This window comes from Athene noctua, chromosome 13 (assembly GCF_965140245.1).
Source record: "Athene noctua chromosome 13, bAthNoc1.hap1.1, whole genome shotgun sequence".
NCBI lineage: Eukaryota > Metazoa > Chordata > Aves > Strigiformes > Strigidae > Athene > Athene noctua.
The window spans coordinates 1,563,713-1,586,955 of NC_134049.1; the positions used below are offsets into that span (position 1 = coordinate 1,563,713).

The 23,243-nt window shown below is 42.7% G+C and overlaps 1 protein-coding gene and 1 long non-coding RNA gene across 4 annotated transcripts in view; one reads left to right on the forward strand and one right to left on the reverse strand.

Annotated features, from left to right (window-relative positions):
* Positions 1-7,310, reverse strand: part of LOC141965519 (uncharacterized) — a 34,020-nt gene extending 26,710 nt beyond the window's left edge. For 2 of the 3 annotated variants that reach the window (XR_012634469.1, XR_012634468.1), the window contains exons 1-2: positions 6,822-7,310; positions 391-752 (exon numbers count right to left, since the gene is read on the reverse strand). This is a non-coding gene — a long non-coding RNA (uncharacterized LOC141965519). Of the gene's footprint in view, positions 1-390; positions 753-6,815 lie in introns of all 3 variants that reach the window. The other variant, XR_012634470.1, reaches the window with a different exon arrangement.
* Positions 7,311-8,084: 774 nt separating this feature from the next.
* PYGO1 (pygopus family PHD finger 1) lies at positions 8,085-18,555 on the forward strand. Its single transcript, XM_074917171.1, has 3 exons — positions 8,085-8,201; positions 12,626-12,711; positions 14,475-18,555. Exons 1-3 carry the CDS (start codon positions 8,153-8,155, stop codon positions 15,594-15,596), a joined length of 1,257 nt encoding a protein of 418 aa, XP_074773272.1. The 5' UTR covers positions 8,085-8,152; the 3' UTR covers positions 15,597-18,555.
* The last annotated feature ends 4,688 nt before the right edge of the window (positions 18,556-23,243 follow it).

Here is a 23,243-nt window from a genome sequence, read left to right on the forward strand (position 1 = left end):
GCTGTCTGTGTTTGTGTCCTCTTTCTATAATTAGTGTGTTAAGACATGGCTCTTTTCCTCCCCACACAGTGAAGAGGATGGAATTTGAACTCTCCTCTCTGCACATGCTAGAGCCCCAGGTAAACAAGCTCAGATTTGACAAAGAGATACTCTGTTGTTTCTACATGAAAGTGGAGTGTTATTTAAATCCCATAATTTAAATCCTATTTACACAGGAATGCACCATTAAGACACAGAGAAAATGCAAATAATTGAGAATCTAGCTGTGCCTCAGTGAAAGACAGACAATGCACAACTATCCCTAGCCCTTAGGATCTCCCTTGGCTGGCAGCAGAGACCTGGGGGCTGGCAAACGTCTGGCCAGCGCCTCTCTGAGACTCCTGCCCTTACTGTCAGGCATGAAGCTCCTCTTGGCCTGCAAGAACCAGCTGAGATGGTTTCGGGCAGGGCTGCGAAGTGTCTGAGTTCCTCGGGGTTTCTCTGGAGAGATGGCCCAAGCATCGCTGGGAGGTGACCAAAATCCAGGTGGGTCGGGGGGATGCTCCATGCTGTAACCATCTGCAGTTCTGAAGGATGAACATGAATTTCTGTGGGTGACTGAAGATATGTTTCCTATTGTACTGCTCCATGGGAAGTTTTAAATCAGTGCCCAAACCGCTGGATTCTGCTTTAGCTGGAAGTAGACTGGGCACTCCCCAGAGGTTGTGTTAATAGGATGGTTTTGAATTTCCTTTTATCTGCATGGCAATACACTGGGAAAAAAAAAAAGATTTTCATGAGTAAAGCAGCAGATTTCTGGCTATGCTGTCAGGCAGTTGCACCACATGAAAGCAGGAAAAACGTTGCTTGCCCTACAGCTCACCACAGCCTTTAACAATTTGCATTTTGGTGTGCTGGTCTAGGAAATTAACCCCTCTGGTTTGCTGAAAGCTGTCACCAGGGGATGAGTGATAGAGCTTAACACATGCTGCCTCCTCACTTTTTGCAGTTTACAGTCATATTAGCTTGAAACAATCCCACTGAACTACTTGCTCATAGGCTTCCCTATTTTAGGTCATACAACTGAAGTTGAAAGTAAGATCGTTTACAGCACAGAATGTTAAATTAAAAAAAAAAATTCATTTCCATTAAAAATGACATCATTCATGTTAGCAACCGTCATGCTTTGGAATAGATCCTGAATATTTAAAAGTCAGTAACAGCTTGCTCAGTCTCTACCAAATAAAACAATCTGGCTTTGCTTTACACAAAACCCACAGTCAAGGCAGAATGAATCCCCTGAGATCGAGATTTCCAACTTCAAAGGATAAGTTAACTCTAAGCTTGAGTTCTAAGTATTTCAATTAAAATTCTTCTGCAAAATCAAAAGCAAGACAATCTCTAGTTCATCATAGGGAAAAATTCTGATACTGGCTTTTACAACACTTTACAGAAAAATGACTATTAAAGAGGAAACCACCCTCTTATTTTTTATATGCTGCATCTCTAGCTTTGTAATCTACCTACAGTAAGATAAAATCAGAGAAAGGGGTCTGTGTTTTAGAAGCCACTGTAGCACAGCCTAGAATCACAGCCAAAAGCCAGGAGGCCACTTGTGCCGTTGTAAAGGCTCAGAGGTTTACCTGAGCCTGGACTACCGCTGAGCACTGGCTAGAGATAGGATAGGCACCCTGGCACCCAGCAGAGTGTGCCGGCTTGCCTCACAGCCTGTGATTTAGAAGTCGCGGGCCAAGCGACGAGGTTGCCATTTGTAGTTGGGTTGACTGGCAACAGCCTTTTAATAGGGGCGTTCCACGTGGTTTAGTGTTCAACAAGGTTTTAAGAGTTTGTGATGGTGTTTCTCTTCTGTAGCTCAGCTGGGCCAAAGCTTAGAGCCCAGCCCTGCAGTTGCAGATAACTAAATGACAGGATTCCCATCGGAACAGATGTACAGCACCCTAAAATGTCAGCCCCTAAATTTCAGATTTTGAATTGTACCCACCAGGCATTAAGCCATGTCAAGCAATTTAATCCAGTGTGGTGTTTGCAGACAGATAGTGCGTGTATTTTAAATAATTAGTTCCACATTCTTTTCTTGAAATCCTGTGAATTTTAGCTCGGGGATTAGGAAAGATGCTCTTGGATGTAATGGGTGATGCAGCATCTATGTAACTAGGTCACAGCGTACTTAGGCATGTTTAGTTATCTGTTCTCGTGTTCTTCCTCACTTCTGTTGCACAATAAACAAGAGAGGTAACCGAGTTTGATTCATTATCTGCTCTTAAAGGATAGCAGAATTGAGAGATTTCATAGTGCCGTCTTTTAACTGCATTTTCTAACGATGGGATGTTTGTGATTTCTTTCATTTTAATTTTTATTTTGCTGCTTTAGCTGCATTTTCCTTTCATAGTCTGTAAGCCCCGCAATTCAGACACTAGTTGGCTCCTGCTTCCCAGCAGATCTCCTATTACTCACAGTTACTTGTTCAAAACAGAGGTTTTGTAACAGCATTCCAGTAAATATTTTCCTTAAAAATTAAGACAAGCTATAGTTGCCAACAAAAAACTAAACAAAAAAAAAAAAAAAAAACCAACCCCAGCACATACTGTCATGTAGCAGTCCCTTTGTCTACTAACTACATGTCCTTGTTACTTGCTATTTGTGGAAATGCTTGGCAATTACTGCAAGTACACGAGGTTTTACTGCAAGAGGGTTTGTAACGTTATGGTGGCTGGCTGCCAGCTGCCCACCAAGCTGCTCTCTCACTCCCTCCACAGAACGGGGAGAAAATAAAATTTAAAAGCTTACGGTCAAGAAAACTAGAAAGGGCTCTTGAGGAAACTGAGTTAAGTGCAGGAATTAAATGCTTGCCTCTCTTTTCATCAGGTCATGATAAACAGGAAAATGTAAAGGATTAAAGATGATAATCCAGAAAGCGCAAGAAATTGCATTTCTTTCATTTCCCCACAGAGTGTCCCCATTTCACTATTCATTGCTCAACAGGCGACCACTTCTTGGAGTAGGTAGTAGACCTTTCTGCACTGAGGAGCCCACAAGTTTCTAAAACACGTATTTTTCCCTTTCTAAAATTTATTATCTTGATAATGTTAACATGGTAAACTGAAAGTTCCATTTTACTTATGCTAGAGGTAAAGGGGAAGGAAATTTTATGTTCCTTGGTGACTTGAAGATCAAATTAGGGTTTTTTAATGCATATATATATATATATACACTGGATTTGTACTTTGGTATATAAACAAACACAATAATTAAATTTAAGTTCCTAGATAATCAATGTCTGTCTTCGTATTTTAAATATCGAGGTAGAATACTTACTAATTCTTACATTTCTGCTATAAAATTTTGTAGTTTAAAACTGTGGGTAAATTGTACATTTTAACTTTAGAAGTCATGTGTGTTGTTGACAAGTTTCTCAGGGCACTAAAGTTTTTTTTCCTGAAATACTTGAGCGTGGCTATATTTTAAGTGTAAGTTGAAAAGGTAAGTGTGTGCTCAAAAAAATAAATCAATTAGTCTTGCTAAGAGTCAAAGCTGTCTAAGAGCTTGCTTTGAACTTAAAAAAAATTTGTTCCAGTATAGATATGACACCAGAATGCCCTTTGTACATATTTCTGAGACATATTTTGATCAGTCGCTAAGTTGTCTTGCGAAGCTTAGAAAACTGTGTTTCATCAGCCAATGATTTGCTATGTGATTACACAAAGGCAGGATCATTCTCAGGCTTTTTACTCGATTTCAAGATATATCATCCATCATATGGAAGAAAACTAAGGCAGTGGACTACAGAAAAAATCTTACATTCTTTCACAAACTAACTCGTAAAGCAACCTGTTCTGCACTTCTTCACTGCAAACAGTTTTGTATTCATTTCAGATTGAAGTTGAAAAATGAACAGACAATTAATTAGATTTTGGGTTGTACTTTATATTATGTGGATGAGTGGTTAATGCAGAAATTGAGATAGTCTTAATTTTTGTTGATTAAAAGCAGAAGTGGGCTTGGGAGACCTGGTTTACATCACCCTAACAGATGCAGCATTCACCAGTAGGCAAGCAATTTGCACTACACTAGCTCCAATGACTTGTGCTCACAGCTTCAGTTACAACCCCTGACTCTGGCACGGAGATGCTCTACATGTGATAGACCTAGCAGGGACCTGGCTAACACATTTTCCCAGAGCAGCACCAGCTGCATAACCAGCTAGACTAATAAGGCATAAACCCCCATCTCTGTGTAACTTATAAATGTGCACGTGTTTGGTTTTACTACCCTGAAAAAGGGAGATGTGGAGGAGGAGAACAAATGAGTGGGGGAAGAGGTGTAACTCCATCGTAACAACACCACCAGTGTTGGCTCAGGCCTGACAGAAACTCCCTCCAGCCTTGATAAATAGTCCTATTTATCAGAGTGGTATTGTGAAACATGTACAAGTTTGTAGAATGAGCACTTTGTTTTGTATAATGTGAAAAAGGGCCTTTAAGAAAAATTAATTACTGATTTTATTTTTTTCCCTCATAGCAGGTGGGGAAATCGAACCTACTGTTGCTGGAAGACTGTTAGGAGCTGAGGCTATCACAAGCCACATTTCTCTAAAGGTGCCTTTTCTCCAGCTCAACGCTTTCTGTCCAGGTGGGAGAGAGACTCCTGGCTGCTTGGCTTCTGTGTCCACGTGCCAGAAAACCTGTGGAGGTGCTGCCGTTCCTGTACAGACGCCCCGGGGGGGACGTAGCCCCCCTCCACACGAGCCTGTGGGACTCCCAGGTCCGTGTCCGCTGCACAGGGGTGCATTTCTCTCTTGCGGTGTAGGAAATGGTCTGTGATAAATCGATAAATCCCAGTAACTTGACAGGTTAAAGCTGTGTGTGCTTTATTTTAGAACATACATGGCTTACATGAGAGGAACTTCTATATTTTCCCCTGGTACTGGAAGTGGCAGAGTTACAGAGTTCAGTCAGCTTTTAGCTTTTTTCCTTCTGATGTCATGCTTCTCTTTTCTTTCCTAATTTTATTCCTCTGGTCTGAAATCTTGGCTTCCATAAAATCAAACAGAACAAGTCTTCTGCTTTTTCCTTTTTTGAATTCTTTAAAACTCAGTAAATTTCTCCGAGGTGTTTATATTTTTTCCATTAGTGCATCTGCATATGTTTGTATGTTGTCAAAAGGAGCTTCTGTGCTCCCCTCTGCTCCTGAGATACGCAGCAGTAGATACAAGTGAAAGATGCCGTAAAAACCCTTTAAATGTTAATGCTCTGTTGTGGATCCGTGTCTCGCCGATATTTCTCTCCTGATAATGTAATGCAGTGTTGAATGTTCAGACACTGTGACGACGATTGGTGAAAGAACTTCCTCTGCCTGCTGGTAGTTGGTACAGAAAGGCCCTTGCAGTAGCCTTCTTTTTAACCTGAATTCAGAAGGAACCTAGCAGTTACCAAAAACAGCTGGTCTATACTTCCTAGCTGTTTTAGGGCTGATATGTTAGATGTGATATGTCAGATTGAAGTTACTGTTACCTCACCAAAGCCTTTCAACAGTGAGGATGAGTTATAAAGTATTAAGTAGTATTTGTTCACAACTGAGCACTCTGGCAGGGAGCAAGAGCTTTCTGAGGGGTTGGTTACTGTTAAAAAGAAGAAAATTCTTTCAGAACAATAGAATCATTACACCTCAAAAGAACCTCGGGAGGTCTTAACTTTGAGTCCAAGGTCCTGCACAAAGCAAGGTGAATGCTGAACTTGGGCCAGGCGATTCTGGGCTTTCCTCCGTTGGGTCTTCAAAACCTCCCAGGATGGAGGTTCTACAATTTCTTTAGTCTCTTGTCCCAGTGCTTGCTTAGCCGCAAAGCAATTTTTTCCCCCTTCCTCATAGCCAGTTGGAACCTTGTTTCAAATTACGGCCACCGAGTCTCATTTTCCTGTTACGCACTTCAGTTAAGAGCCTGCCACTCTTCTTGGTAACCTCCACTTAGGTGTTGGAAGGATGCTGCTAGGTGCCCCTAAGCTTTCCTAACCTTCTGAGAGGAAGAAATGCTGGAGTAATTTTAAGGACAACCAACGCGCAGCAAGGCTATCGGGTGGTGAATGGGGTGTGATAAGGAGAACTTTCATAGACTTTTGGGGAATATTTGAGATGCTGATGTAAGCACCCGAGCAAGTGAATTGTTTTCCCTTCAGACACTGTGTCAGCCGTTTCCAGTGGAGGTTTATAAGTGTGAAGTCAATCCAAAGGATTCTCGCGGACCACTCGCTAAAGACCCGAGTACAAGTTAAAGCTGAATTTGGATGAACAGCAAAACAGACATAATTTTTTGCAACTAGAGCACTGGGTTAAATCTGAATTCCCTGCTTGCATTTCTGATGCAGACAATCTCCCCCTAGGAACCTTTATAGACTCAGTGACATCAATCTGCGCATCCATAATTACAGTCTACATGCTATTACAAGGCAGCCTTCCACAAAAGCTCACGCAGTCCTGGGAGAATCCTCCAGGCCTACAGCAAGCTCCATCACAGAAAATGCAAATCTCTTCACAGATAAGACACGTCTTCTTCCAAATATAGACTAGCTTACACCCACCTTGCTAATAACAGGCAATACTTCAGCAAGATTACACAAAATTAGCCAGCCGATCCCACAAGAATATTGGCAATACGCAATCCTTCAAAGTACGTGCATTTGGGGATTGCTGCAAAGTATGAGACTGTGGACAAATAAAAACGATGTCTAGGGACGGGCAGAAATCGACATAAAATATTGAATTACTTTCTCCATTTTATTTAGTCAGACATGCAAAATGATAAAGGAAAACCATAGTCATACCAATACCTTAACCTTTATACGAGCGTCGCTTTTTCCCTCAGAGTGTTCCAAATGCTGGAAAAGCACCAGCTGTCCACCTGACGAGAAGGTACGTAAAGAAACAGCACTGCTAGGTCCTGTGAAATAAGGTACACGAGCAAACCCATCCTTTAGGGCTGGGCATCTGAATCCCAGTCGAGGGAGGATAAATCCTCGTCCAAGAGAGTTATTTTTAATATAGTTGGTTAGCAGTTTCGATCAAGGATGGGGGTTCCATCTGTAACGCCTCTGAAATGCCGCCACTTCAGGAGATGGAAAGCGGCCGCAGAGGAGTTTCCGCACCGGGCTGTTCCACAGTGACTTCGCCTCTCCTCCGGGCTGGGAAGGGTTCCCCCCGCCGCGGGCCACCGGGCGGGCCCAGCGCCTCCTCCGCGGCGCCCCGAGGCCGGAGGGCGGTCCCCGGGCGGAGGGAGCCCCTCCTGGGAGCGGCGCCGCGCACCGACCCACCTGCGCGGCCGCGGGGCCCGGCGCCGGGGCAGAGGCCGGGCGGGGCGCGCGGGCCCGGAGCTGCCGGCGGGAGGCGGGAAGCGCGCGGCGCCCTGTGGCGGCGGAGGGGGGGGCGCGGGGGACGGCCCGCCGGGGCTGCGGCCACCCGCCCGAGGGACCCGCCGCCGCCTCGTCAGGGCAGCGCCCGCTCCTGCCCCCCCGCGCCCTCACGGCACTAACGGGCCCGGCCCGTGCCCGGCGGCCGCAGGCCCGCGGCGGAGGGTGGCGGCGCCCGCCGAGCCCGCCCCGGCGCCTTTGTTCCGAGCGGCAGCCCCGAGCGGGCCGGGGGAGGGCCGCGCCCCGCCGCGCTGATGGCGGGAGCGCGGGGAGCCCCGCGCAGCGCCCCGCCGCCGCCGCGGCCCCTGGGGGCCCGGGAACCGGCCGGCGGCCGCGGCCCGGCGCGGTGAGCGGCGCTGGTGGCCGGCGGGGGCGCTGTGCGGGGCCGCGGGGCCTGGCAGCCCCGGCGGCGGGCGCCGAGCGAGGCGGGCGCGGGCAGCCCGCGGGGGCCCTGCCCGGCGCGGCCCGGCGCTCCGCCGAGCCCCGCGCAGCTCCCGGGTAGCGGCCGCCCGTCGGCCGGGGCCCGCCTCGCCCGGCCGCCGCCGCGGGCCGCCGCGGAGCCCTCCCGCGCCCAAACTTTGCAAAGTCTGGCGGCTCCGCCGCTGGGGCGGCGGCGGCGGCTACGGCAGCAGCGGGCGGGGGCGGCGGCGGAGGAGGCGGGGGCGGAGGGGGCGGGGTGCGGGCCGGCGACGGCGGCAGCAGCATCAAAGAGCCCCGATTCCTGCCGCCCTGGGAGCCATGCGCCGCGGTCTGTAATGTCAGCGGAACAGGAGAAGGACCCCATCGCGCTGAAGAGATCCCGAGGTACGGGCCGGGCCGGGGGGACGGCAGCTGCTGGGGCCTAACTCCCGCGAGGGATGGCCGGCGGCGCCGCGGGGTGCGCGCACCCCCCCCGGACCCGGCCGCCGGGCTCCCCGCCGGGCCCCGGGCCGGGCCGCCCCCGCCGCGGGCCCTCCCTGCGGCCGCCGGCGGCGGGGCCGGGCGGCGGGGGGGGGCCGCGCTAAGTTTGCGCGGTGGGGCCCGGCCGGGCCCCGCGGGCTCCCCCGCAGCCTCCGGGCCTTGCAAATGCAAAACTCGGGGCTCGCTCCGCGCGGAGATGTGACCCGCGGGCGGAGGCGCGCGGGTGCGTGGGTCTGTCTCTCGTGTTCTCGGGCCGTGGTGCCCATTAGTATGCGGCGTGCATCCTGCTGGTGCACGGGAATACGTCGGCAGTGCCACATGTCCGAGTTAGTGTTGATGCAGAGCCCATAAATTACACCGGAGTGCTCGCTCTTCTACCCCGGGGCTTGCGCTTGATTCCGGCTGGGGGGTTGTTTTTCGCTTTTCGGGGAAGGAAAGCCTTCTCGAAACGCTAATTCAGTGTCAGTCGCGCGGTTGCAGGGCTCTAGCGAGGGCTGAAGTGTGCGTTGCTTTGAAAGGGGTAAGGAGCAGGGTACGAGCACGGGGCGTCCTCTGACTTCAGCTGGGCGACTGACTTTAATGGCAGTAGCACGTCGGTCTGCGCAGCGGTGCCTGTGTCCTCAGCCCTTAAAAACAGAAATGCGTTTCTGAACGAAACCGTGAAAGCCGGTAGGGTGACCGAGTTGGGTGAAAATCATGGCAAAATGGTAAGATCTGCAATCCATCACTTCTCGTTTCCTCGCCTCCTGTTTTGCCCCGGAATTCTATTGTTCTTGATGTTTTAAGCTTTTCTGTGGTTGGGTAAGTGAGGAAAGGTGTGGATTCCGCTATGCATGTTGCCATTGATTTACAGTTTGCTTCTCTAAAACTGCTCTAGTAACAGCTGGGTTGCAGTCTTGAGAACGAGAGACTGAAAATATGCAGCAGTGTTACAAAAGAGGCTGGGATTCATTAGACCCCTTCACTCAAGCCCTGATTCTGCAAATGTTTAAGCACATGCAGTGTGCATATCTGAGTTACCCACCGAGTTCCACGCAATTACCACTTCATATCAAAACTGTTTACAGTATCAGGGCCACAGAATAGGCTTACCAAATCCGGTTGAAATTAGACTCTTTCTAGGTTTCTGCCTAGAATTGAAAAGTTTATTCGGTCATTTATGTTTCTTGGGAAAACATTCGGAGATAACTGAGTCTCACTGTTTAAAAAGACTCTGGCATCCATCCTGTAAAAACCTAGACAGAGGTTTGTCAGTGAGTATGGAAATACTCCATGGTGTATTTGCCGTATATTAAGTATGATATAAATTACATGCAAAATCATAACCTCTTAATATGTAAGCAAAACTCCAAGTTGCAGTTCTCCTGACCAACGCTGCAAATGTCTCTCTTGCGTATGTATGAAGCAAAAAAGAATATGGGACTGACGACTTCTCCTTTTCCCAAGTGGAAATGGCCGAAAAAAATTTTATCCTTTTTAAAATAAAGGAATAGTTATCAGATATGTATTTGTGTCTCTAGATCCATCACATATTTATGATGTCCCATCAAAAGGATTGTATTTTTTCCTGGAAAATTAGTCTCGGACTATAAAATAATTTTTTGCATCCTCAGTGCAGTGTTCCCAAATGCTCAGTACACCTTTTAATGAAAGTCTGTGTGGTAGGTACCAAAAGTGACTTTCCGGGAAGTTTATTTTGGCTGCATGAAAATGATCCTTATTCACGCTTTTTTGGAGGTATGCTAGGACTAACATTCTGTTTCCTTTCATGTATAAATTAAATCATTATAAAATCCATAGGGAAAATAGAAATTCGTAGGGCTAAACTAAATCATTGGCCTCACACAGTGAGAACTGAAAATACAAAAGCTTTGTACCTCTCCAGATGTAGGACTCGGTTCTGCAAACCTGGGCGTGTGAACAGCTTCAGCCACGTAATTCATTCATGTAAAAATCGGTGGCACTTGCTACCGGAATTCTAATATTCATATGCTGATGTTTTTGAAGAATGATGACCTAGAGAGGGAATTTATACATAATTTTATAAAGTTTTAACTTATGCTGCCGTAAAACAGCATTCGCATGCGATCCTCACTGTTCTACTCAATCCGAGATTTACTAATACCTGTGCTGCTAGTTGTTGAATTTATTAAAAGAAATGTAGATACTTGTAATGTTTTACTACCAGTGGTTAATGCCATTTATGTATTAAGAGTACAGGACTATGACCAGGAGTGTATTTTATGTGTTTGTGGAGAATGGTGTTCACAGTACAAACTCCCACTGAATTTATGCTAAACATATAGGAGTGCTGGAGAGGAAGCTAGTCGAAAGCATGGGGACAGTTCTGAGTAAATAGTTTATCAAGAAGATAATTTATAGGGTTGGAATTTAAGGGAGATTTGTCATCGTTTTTTTTTTTATGTAAAACGTTATGCTGTGATTATTTAGTGTCTACATTAACGCAGTGGCTGTGCTTCATAGCACACTAAGCATATGAAGGATTTTATATTCAAAATCAAGGCAAAAAGGACTCTCCTCTTCAAGGGTAATCCCCACATACTCTGGTGGTGGGTTATACCGTGATACGCATGAGCTTAGTTTGAGAACGTGCTCGTGACTTCAGGCCCTAGTCTTTGAAATTCAGACTTCAAATTTGATAGATGTTGATTTCGGATGTCCGTGTATCTTCCTTCCGTGTAGTGAAAAATGAAATTAAATTTCAACAGCGACAGCTGAAGCCAAAAGGAACTTACTAAATCAGAGGCAGAACTGAATTCTTACTTGAGGTGGGACTGATAAATTCCCTGCAACCTCAGAAAAGGGAGGGCAGAGGAAGGAAGTGCTAGGAGTGAAAATTTGTCAGGCCTCCTTTGGTCAGGAGTATTTGAAATAACTGTTGGATATTTCAGTCTCTATACGGTAGGTCTACTTCCCCGTGAGAAGAAATGTTGTGTTACTTTACTGAACAGTCCTAAAGCTGGTTTAGCTGTCTGCAGGGAATATTGCCTAACGTGGAGCGGTGAGATGTCGTGCGTTATGCTGCTTTGCATAGTACTGCTGATCGCTCACACTTCAGGCTGCCTTTGGCAATAACGACAAAGCTCTGTGTTCAGCTGTATGCCTGCCTCTTGGTAAAGTTTGACTTGTGTCCTGAATATGGTTTTTAAACAAATAACAGTAAAATTTTTAGGTTGGATTGCCCACTTCTTACTGTTCTTTACTGTAACTATATATATATATATATATATATTTTAAAGAGCAAATGAGCTATTAACTTAATGGGCCTGGGAAAAAATGAATTAACATATTCTTAATGTAACGATGTTGGTATCTTAACAGGTGTTGCTCTCATATCGCCCAAAAGTGATTTTCATGCTTCAGCTCGGGGTTTTCTTTGTATTCCCATATGATGTCAAATCCACTTGAGCCCCATGAAGGCAGACTGACTGGAATAATGTGCTAGAATTTTTTTTCTTTTTTTTTTTGTCTGTGGTCTAACTAGAGTTTTAAAAACGAAAGCCACAGTTTATCCAACTTTCAGAGCTCATCCCAGTGTTATGAAAGGTGGAGAATTCCAGGTGAAGTACAGATACCTCTTGCTATTGCTCAGAGTCAAATCTGATTGAGTGATCAATGAAAGTAACATTCTTTACTTCTTTTTGTGCCAGGGTGGCCATGCTCAATTATTTTGTGAGTTTTCTGCAGAGCAGAGCAGGTTCACTTGGAGCCCTTCTCACTTTTGGCAGATGGATCTTTGTTTGATCAAGTCTTGCATTTAGTGAAACTTAGATCTGATAAAGTGGAGATCTGTTCTGCACAGCATGGCAGGTTTTCAGTGGTTTTCGTTGGTGCATCTTTTACTGTTTGCTTTTTCCTTCATGGTGTATTGTAATGTACTGTTGTATATTGGTGCAGGGAGTTTGATAATTGCTGTGTCTCTGAGTTAAATGGGAGGTGAATCCTAGGCGTGGTTTTAAGCAATTCTTGTGCAAGTTTCATGCATTATGCAAACAAGAAATACTTCTAACTGCTGAAGTGGAGATGTTAAGAACCAAGGGGCAGATAAACATAGAATAAATGGAAACGTTTATCCCAACTGTAACGAGCATGAATTGGACATTAAAGTGGTAATAGAGTAAGATGGCTGTTTACGGGCTATGCTGGCTTTCACCTCCAGATGTTTGCTCCTTAAGGACTTGCAATGTAAGGCACCAGAATTAATGCAAGTTCAGTATTTGTTACATAGATAATAAGTTGCAGAGGCAAACCTAAAATACAGCCTGTAAGAAAACTAATGCAGTGTTGCACTGATTGAAATTTTGTAGGTGGTGACAGTGGATTGGATGGGTTAGGAGGACCAGGAGTGCAACTTGGAAGCCCCGATAAGAAAAAGCGCAAAGCAAATACACAGGTAAATTCCCTTTGGTTCTTTTGATTTCCTAATAAATAGTGTACTCGGATGTTGTTTGCTGGTACGACTGTCTCACGTTGTTCAGAATTTCAGTCTATCCTCACAAATAGCAGTTACATACAAAATATTTCGGCTGTACTGTGAAGTTTAAATCTTCATACTACTAGTTATTCTCACTGAAGTTATTTTAATCTCTGTAGGTTGCCAAAGACCTATAAAGAGAGGAGCACACTGAGACTGCAACAACTTGTATTTTACCATCTGGATTTGATTCTGAGACAGACTTTCTTTTAATGACTTTGTAGCCATTGGTAGAATCTGTACAGCATGAGTAGTTGCCATGAGACTACTTTTCTTCTTACTTTTATTCCTGTACGTGTAGGTTTGTAGGCTAATGGATCTGTACAGTTTGTTAATGCTTTGACCAAACTCTTGGCATATTCCCCAAGTGATTTTTCAAGCAAAAGCTATGAGGCAGGTTCGGCTCCTTTCCAGTGAATCCCTGCAATTTGGCATTTCTGTACAGCTTCTGTTTCCAGAAAAGGAAGCCTGAATACAAAACATGTAAAGCAATTAGATATCTGTAGCGCAGAATTTTCCTTTGTGTGTTTGTTCAGCTTTGAGTGAGAGTATCTGTTAATTTGGTGCTGCCCAGTGAGAGTAATTTTATTTATGTAGGTCAAACAATCACTTTCTGTTAGACCTATCCAGGTTCCATTGAGATGTGGATCTCTTTTCTTAATTTTTGCTGGTTTTGTGTTAAAGCAGTCATGGTGAAACCTGCTCTGAGAAAGAATTGGTTAATTTAAGGGTTTCAGACCTCTCTCCTGGTAGAGCTTTCCTTATGTTCTAGAACAGTGATAACTGTACTGTAGAGGGCATGCAGATTAGTTTTCTCTTCTTTTCTTACCAGGTTCACAACTTGCAGCACAGCAGAAATTTTTTTTGGGGGAAAAAAAAAAAGTTAAGTCTGACTTTATTAGTATTTAGGAGGAAATGCTTTCTGTGAGCACAGTTAGCTTGAGGGTGAACCAGCTAGATGTTCCCCACAGGCTAGTCTAAAATGAAATTCAATTGTATAGCTGCTCTGATGACATTTGAACAGCCTCTGGGCTCCATTAAACACTTGATTATGCTCTGCAACCAGAAATCCTTGTATTTTATACCTACTGACTGTGCTTTGCAGACTGCTGCGAGCACTGAATGCTCTTAAGAGACACCTCTGGTACGCAGAATATAGAAATTTCCTATATGCAGACTCCTATATTCTTTTTTAGGGTTATAGTAACACTAGGTTTGTATATTTTCATAGAAGTGGGCTGTCTTAAGAGATGTATATTCAGTAAAATGAACCCAAAACAAAACTAAGGAAATGCTTCAAATCTGCTCTTCAACATTTGGAAGTATTTTGTGCATGTGTTTAAGTGACACGTGACTTTCTGTATTGTTGCTTTTCTTATCTAAAAGATTAAGAAATAGAAGTCACACATCAAGCAGTGTTTTTCAGAAGCATGGTTGTGCAACTACACAATATTTAAAACACTGTGATTACTATAAATCACCATGTTATCTGGAACTCAAACTCCTCTCTTGCCTCTGTACTGAAATTTCAGACAGCCTGGCAGGGTACAGTGGGTGAGCTTTACACAACAGCTGAACTGTTCTTTTAGCAATAGTGCTGCTAATCCAGGACCTTTGTGGTTGGCCTGTCTTGCAGGGAAATACTAAAACTAATTTAAATGTTGTATTTAAAATATTTTTAGGGATCGTCATTTCCTCCTCCATCTGAATATGCTCCACCGCCGAATCCAAGCTCTGACCACCTTGTAGCTGCAAATCCATTTGATGACAACTATAACACTGTGTCTTACAAACCACTTCCTTCAGGAAATCCATATTTTAGTAATCCTGGTTATCCTGGCTTTGGAGGCTATAACACTTTCAGAATGCCACCTCACATGCTGCCCAGAGTGTCCTCGCCATATGGTGGTTCTTACTCCCTCAGAAACCAACCACATCCCCTTCCTCAGAACCCTGTGGGAATGGGTTTTAGTCGACCCCACTCTTTCACCTTCGGTCCACATGATAACCCAGGTTTTGGGAATCAACCACCTTACAGCAGTGGTCAGATAAATCAAAATGTCAATATGCCTGGTCAGCATTTCAGACCAAATCCCGGTGAGAACTTTGGCCATTCTGGTCAGATACCTCACCCAGATGTGCCGTCTAACTTTGGTCCTGGCAACAATCCAAATTTCCCAAATTCTCAGCTAGAGTCAAACCATTCTTTTGTTCCCCCACCAAACACTTACACCCAGACAAAATCGTCAGCACAAAAGCAAGACTTTAGTCAAGGTGCAAGCAAACCGTCTAGCCAGAACACTGCTGCTCATCAGCATCATCACAGGACAGAGGACATTGTGAGTCAAGGTAACAGTGACCTAAAAAATGTTACTCGAAACAATGTGGTAAATCAGGATAATAGCCATTCTAATAGTGCTGATAACACTAACGCTGGCCATTCAAATGGGACTCAGAGTAAGTCCCGCCAGCCTCGAGGTACTGCTGAAGGATGCAACTCTGAAAAGAGCAGCAAAACACCCCTTCATCCCAGTCGTCACGGCCACTCGTCCTCTGAACCCGTCTATCCGTGTGGAATTTGCACGCACGAAGTTAACGATGACCAGGATGCCATCCTGTGCGAAGCCTCTTGTCAAAAATGGTTTCATCGGATCTGTACAGGCATGACTGAGTCAGCTTACGGCCTCCTCACAGCGGAAGCATCGGCAGTGTGGGGCTGCGATACCTGCATGGCTGACAAAGATGTCCAGCTCATGCGTACCAGAGAGGCTGCAGGACCACCTGCCTTGAACACGGATGGCTAACACCGTGGATTGGTCGTAGGGCTTCAAACACTCGCTGTGAAGATTTGGTTACAAATTGGGTACTTCACTTTCTGCAGACAATCAGTTGTGTTTGACTGCTGTCATCGTTTTTTCTCTTTTGATTCATAAACTTCCATCTCATAAACTTCTTTTGTACTCTTAGTTTTATGGGTGCAAATATTTTTACTTTTTTGTTTCTGATTAAACTGACAACTAGTCAGAAGTAGGATGTGCATTGACAATTTTATTGACTGAAAAATTGTGCCTGTATGTAATTTGCTAGTGTTCATGTGTTTAACTAACACTAGCATACAGTGCTTGGTTTTAATGGTACTATATTTGCAAGCACTCGTTACATTTTATTTTTTTGGGGGGTGAATGTCCATTACTGATGTTCTTGCTATCCTTTCTTTGAACATAGTGGGGATGACATGGAGGAATGTGCAGTACTAATAGTTTTCATTTTAGGGAAAATAGGGAGAATTTCCTATGTGCTTTTTCCTTATTTCGAATTAAAATATTAACACACTATTCAAAAGTCGATGACTTCATGCTTAGTAACAGAATGAAACCCACTAACTCCTAAACATTTGTATTTCCCTGAAAAGGCAATGATCTTTTTTGACTTCTCAGCAAATACTTGCTGAAGACTCTTTCTAGGTCTTGCAGTATTTGGAAATAGTTACAAAATATGATTACATTGGAAAAAGAACACATCAAGGTTATGAAATCCAGTGCTTTAAATCTAGAGAATACCAAAACTAAGGTTGCACGTGTAACCTTAATCCATTTATCTTAAGCACATACATTAGGGTACAGTCTGCATCTGTCACGGTTGTGCAGTCGTGCACCTCTCTCATCCTTTCTCACTGATGGTTCTAGGCTCCTGCCTCAGTGCTGCCTGAGAATTGTGAATTAACTAGTGCAGGGAAGGTCCTGCCCATCTTCTAGGGCTTCCAGCTAGAGCCTGCTCGGTCATCCTGAGCTTACACAGTCCACTCGGCATGAAGGAGAGTGCAAGGCAATCGAGCGTGCTCAGCACGGGCTCTGAACTGCAAGATAGTTTGGCCAGCAAAGTCTTAAAACTGAATTCCCACTGCTGCCTCAGCTGGTCTTGCAGAGGGGGTGAAGGAAAATACGGCTTTCACATCAGGTGACTAGCTCACATCAGGAGCAAGTAAACAGGAGTTTAGCCGCTTTGCGAAACTTGATGTTCTGCTGACAAGTATGAATGGCATTAGAGCTTCGTGTGTGATGCTAAGAATTCAGGTTCAATATGGGTAATTTGATCTTATTCTTGATCTCAAAAATGCCCCCCCTCTTTTTTTTTTTTTAATGTGGGGAAACATCTAGCCTTGAAGACTTCAGCCTTAGCAGTGTGATAAAGTTGCGTATGCAACTGAACATGAATGTTTCCTTAGAGAGGAGTGTTGTTTTAACTTAATAAAAGGTGACACTGCAATAACAGCCTCTGCTTGTAATACCACTCTGCTGGAAACTTAGTTTTTGTACAGTCAGCAATTAAATCATGTCAAGCATTACAGGTACTAGTCACATTCCTTAACGTGATAAACGGTTCAGGTCTGTAGTGCTGAGTGATGTAGGAGCCTGTATAGGATCCAGTCAGCTCTATAAAGAGGTAGTTTTTATGGTAAGCTATGCCAGTGAGTCAAAGTAAGGCCTGTTTGCTAGTTCACCGTTGTGTTTGAATTTAAATGGGCTCTACTGTGGTATTTTCTTGGAAGACACTGTGCAGATCTACATAACTGTCCTTGTTTTATTTTAAAAGTGAAAAGTTTTATACTTTTACTCGAGAAGTGTAGTATTGCCCTCCTTTCTTGTCTTGCCTCTCATCAGGAAAAAGGAAATTATGTCTAAAGTGTAAAAGACACAGTTCGTATCTTGAGGATTTCCTGTATGGAGGTGTAAAGAAAGTGTAAGGTAGATCCAGGGCTTCTGTTTTCATCACTGTTTGCTTTATTTAGTACAGAGACTAAACTTAAATCTTGTTTTGTTAGAAGAGTAATATTTAAAAACAAAGAACAAAAATACCACCAAGCCACAGCCTCTGTTAGATTTATTCTTCTGTAGTTTTCTGAATGGCTGACCAACTGTTAGAACTTGCCTTTGATATCTATAGCAGAAATTGAACCAAACCTTGTTTAGATGGATTTGTCCCTCTGTGAATCAGTTTAACCTCTGCAAAAATTTGCGCCGTGAAGGCAGTGGAGCTGGTTCAGACCTACAGCAATGTAAATTAAAAAACTTTGCTTGGTGAAAATTCATCGAAAGCTCCAATTACGGTGTTACCCAAGCGTGCTGTTCACAGGACCTTTCTCACTCCCACACCCCATCCCTCTTGTGAGAAGATGTTTGGGGCATTTGTTCTCAGAAGTCCAATTAATGTTTTAACATTTTAGAGCAGACGTATTTAAAATAGCCATCTCTTCCTCAACCCTACATGAGGTGTTTTCTGTATTAGCTAGCAAGACGTTAGAGTTTAAATATAGTGTTCTTACAGACTTAAAATCAACTGGAGTATCATTTTGTAAGGCCTTAAATTGTGTATTTGTGAAACTTACTCTAACAATCTATTTTGTAAACCGGTACTATGCTGGGTTTGTAACCCAGGAAATTTTCTGCGTTTGTTAACCAACAAATACAAGACATTAGCAAATGCCAATTGTATAAAATAAAAATAAATTGACAACAAACCCAACCTTGTTATCACGCTGATTGTAGAGATACAACTGATTAGGATCTCCAAACGTCATCCAGTCAATATGCTTGCCCTACTGATATGCTCTTGGCATACCTGGACTCTATCTGGAGAGGGTTTGTTTTTCTCTGCATGTGTTGACTAGTAGTAGTTCAAGTATGCACAGGAAAAACAACAATCATGTTTTGTTAGTAAGGTATTAGGAAAATGTCAGCTGCTTAGAATTAGAAATTAGTTATAGGAGGGTGGGTGGGAGGGAGGGCTGGTTAGAATAGGCGAGGTTTTTTGTAATACTCTACATGAAACAATTTGTATTGAACTATCATGTGCTTCTTTCATTACTAGTGATTTAGACTGTACTGGTGCTGCACACCAAAAATATCGCAAAGATTTTGTAAATCTTACAAACCTTAACATTTTTGTGGGAAACGCCTGTGTCCTTTTTAAACAGCTCCTTGTCATGGTCAGAAATGCAGCCTATATTGCCCAAAATATATATTTTTTTTTTTTCCCATCCCCCTCCACTGCTGAAATAAATAGGTACTGGCTGGGTTGAACTCTTCTTAATACTTAGGGGGGTTTTGCTAGAGACCAGTTTTAAATGAGAAATTGTGTAATTTGCTCTTTAAAAGACTTGTTCTATTGGTGTTAGGGTAAGTGACACTGTTGCATATATAGGCTAGAGGGTAGATAACAAAAGTCCTGTTTCTGGCTTTTTTTGCTCATCCCTTCTAAAACTTGAGACAGGCAGGTTAACTGTTTGTGCCTCAGTTTCTTTTAGAAGATAGGACTAATGCTTACTTCTCCGGGGTGTTTAGAGGCCTAGTTATTATTTGAGATCTTCAGATGAAAGACTAGAGGAGAGTAATAAAGTTTGCTCTATTTGAAACAAGAATATAATTTTGGGGGCTGCTCAAAGAAGAATATACTTTGTGACCTCTGAAGTTTTTGGTCTAAGAAGCAGTTTTGTAATCACCCTTTTCAGGCTTAACTTCAAGCATGTGAGAATTCACAAGTCAGTGGAACTGCATGCACACAGCCAAGAACGTTTCAAAGTGTTTGCAGTTCGGGCCGATGATATTTGCAAGCGAAATGCTTTTTATGGTTTGAGATTTTTACAAAATCAATAGTGTACAAATGTAGCACCTTTTTAACCTTTGTCTTTATTCCAACTTCATACGATAACGCATCTGCATTCAATAGATCCCTTTCATTTTATAAATAAACATTGCCTGGCGGTAAAAGTATTTGGTGTAATGTTTTTAAAAAAGGACTCATGCTTCTTATCATGTTGTATGTGACTTAAATGACTGTTTCATATTAAAACTAATCTTTCCTTATGTACTGCTTAAATATACCTGTTTTGGGATATCAGTTCAGTACTTTTTATACAATCTTGAATGTGTTCCACATTGGTGACATGTATTTTTGCAGCAACTTTTTTGTTTCGATTTTAAATTAGAGCATGTCTGAAGTAATACATGCATTAGTGCTGTGGTGTGTGGCAAAGTTAATGTACGTAATTCAAATTGGAAAAAGGTTTCCAGACTTTGTCCAACGTTAACCCTGTGGCTGGGGATTAAATTACTATGTAATACAAATTATTTCATATCACGATGTGTTTTAAGCTACTCTATGAAGTATGTGAAACATTATTGTTTATGGATTGGTAGCTTGCGTGGTATCTTGCATAGAATGAGGTATGATAGATGGTAGCAATTCATGGTAATTAAAACCGACTACCTTTCAGAACACGCAGCACTTCTGTGCATTGTCATCTCGTTGCCATAACTGTTAGTATGAATTTCTTAATATTATCCACTGACAAATGGGTGAACATTTGGTAATAAGCTCACGGGTGTGAAAATTCTATTCTAACGCTCTACTTGGTTTACAAAACGTGTAATTTTTTTATCTATTGGATGTGATTAGATATATGCAGGAGGATGTAGAACTGGATGTATTTTAAAGTTATTCTGCAATTACTAATTTTTTTTCTGAAGCTTTCTATATTAGAATAGACTGTTCCTTAAAATTGGAAAATTAAGTGTACTTAGCAGAACTCTTAAGGCAATATAACTCTCCTACACTACATCGTGAGTTATGCACATTCACTTCTTTGTATAGAACTCTGATTTCTTGTTGGCTTATGCTTTATATGGAAATAAAGGGTCCCTTTAGCGCCCTAGTGTTGTGTCATCAGTTCTGAGGTAATTAATTCTCAATGATGTTCAGCCCCTTAGAGGTGCTGCCTGTAGCTTAAAGTATTCAATGTCACCCTTGGCTTCCTGGATCAGAAATGGCTTATCCCAGCATCACAGGGGATACCTATTTTTGTAATGTTTGCCATGTGTGATTAGTTTTCCTTTTCATGTTCAAACAAACTGTCTGTCTCAAAATAATTTTTGATCCAACCTCACCTTTTTACTCGGAGGTTTGTGCACTGTAATTCAGCAGTTGCTGTATTGGAGACAGTTTGGGATTGGAGTCATGAGAGGTGGTGTGTCTATTCGTAGACACTCATCTCCTCTTCTAAAGGATGGTCTAAATTTGAACCTCCATATAACTTAAGGAGGGCAAGCTTTTAATACGCTATTTTTATTTTTTTTTCCTTTCTTGCTATTTTTTTCTGAAATGTGAAACAATATGGAGTTGTTGAGGGATTTTTACTTAAAAGACAGTCTCTCCTCCAAGCTTTTGTATATGGCCTTTAGAGCAGACACTCTGTTCTTTAGGGCCTTCTGACTTGGAATTTTTTTCTCCACATTCTCCTCCTTTCAGTGTTAAAGGTAATTTGAAGAAGATAAGTTACCAATCTACTGCCATCCAAACAGTGCAAAATATAAAATGATCAAGATTGTTGACATTTAGGGTTTTTGTTAAAAATGATGTGATATTTTACCTTTTAGAAGAACATATATCAGAATCTGATTCAATTGTTCTTGGAAAATGTATATGGTAGATTTTGTCCAGCACTGTATGTAACTTTGTTGCTTTCTGTTGTCTGGTTTCAGTTTCTTTTAAAATAAAGATAATTTTTGTGGGGAAGTTGCCTGCTGATTTTATGAAGATGATGTAATGCCTAGATTAACTCTTCTCATGTTTTGCCTGTGAGTAAGCATTTGGATTAGGCATAATCCAGCAAGAAACAGTATGAGGTTGTACTGGTCAGAAAAGACAGCTCCTGCCTCTCTTGGAGAGGTCTGCTGTTCTGTAGAGACATTAATCTGAAGTCACTTCAAAGCAGATTAGAAGAGGTCTTGCACCATAAACCCCATTTATTTCTCACAGGATGGGAGGGAAGGCTCAGGCACCATTTGACTGAATAGATTCTTTAGAGCTTTCTGCACTTGGGAAGAGATCATGCAAAGAATTACTTATTCTAATTTATAAAATCATTACTAAACTATTCCTGTTTGTTGAAATGCATATCAAACACATATCAAATCAGTACGTTACCAAGAACGTTGGTGGCGTGGTCCCAAGCCACACGTGCAGAACAGTTCATTGGAATAAACTGCATCTCATAAAATGTTCCTGCTCTTCTTAAAAAATATGGAGAGATGAGAGAAATGAGAGAAAATTTAGAAAGGATGGGAGAAAAAAAAGTTATTAAAGATAAGAAAATGTAAACTATTTAAAGGAATTTTTTTCCCCCTTATATTGAAGCCTCTGAAGCCATTAGAAGTGAAATAACCCCTGGAAGAGACGTATGTATGTATGTGCTGGCAACTGGAAGGTCCAAAGTATTAGTAGCAGCATTGACAGGAATATAAATCTCCATCCTTCATAGCACAGGAGGTGGGATTTTAAAGTTTTCCAAGGAAAATTGTATCTCCTTTCACTACACAGTTTCTTGCACTTTTGACTGATAATTTAGTGCCAACAGAAGAAAGAACCTGAATAGACCTCTCTTGGTTACTTGGTTGTTTGTCCAAGTAAGCTAGCAATGTGGAAGGTGTACGACATAGGTGGTGTTTCTGCAGACACACAACAATACAAGGCTTTTAAGGTTGATTCAAGACCTTGGTCGGTCCTTTTTGTGTCCTTTAGCAACTAAATCTGCAACTTTGACTTAGAAATGTGTTAGTGACATTTGCTGTGTCTTCCACGAGTGAAATACAGAGCTTTGCATTGGAGATCTAACTTCGAAGTAAATAAGACTGACTTTTTTTGTTAAAATATTGGAGCTATTCTGTGTAACTTGAGAACACCAAATACAGGTAACTGTAGGTATGACCTGTCTTGTAATGTGTGTATACGTAGTCTGGTCTTTCTGGCAGGAGTAAATAATATGCTGCTTCATTTCAGTATATTCTCTGTGATTAAGCTGAAAATGACACCTGGATGACCAAGGCAGGCGACCAGCACACAACAAATCTCAGACTTTTACTGTCTGTGAATGAGCTCTCCAGAACTGAAGGATGTGTTCTGAGTGACTACAGCTGCCTTGTGGAGTGGTGGGAGATAGATTTTGAGTTACTATCACATTATAATCTTTCTATTGGAACACCCTATTCAACAAAACACGATCCCCTCCAACTCCCAACTCTTCCATTACTTCATCGAGGAAGCAGGCAAATAGGGTTTTGACTCCTGTGTGCAGTTTTGGCCTCTCCATTTTTAATGTAGTAGAACTGGGAAAGCTTCGGAGGTCAGCAAGGAAAATAAAGCTATCAAAGAATATAAAAGGTTATATTCTATAAAAGAATATAAAAACCCGAATGGCACAGAAGGGATGTTTAGAACTTCCTTGTTTCATCCTCGTCTGCGCTTGCCTGAAGTTTGTCTTGCAACAGAGACAACTAAGATATTAAATAAGGGGTTAAAACAAACAGGAGGAGTTTTGTTCTCACGGGGAGAATCTTTCCTCAGCTTTTATTTACTTATTTATTTTCTCTTACAGTTTTTTAGACTGATAGCAGTCT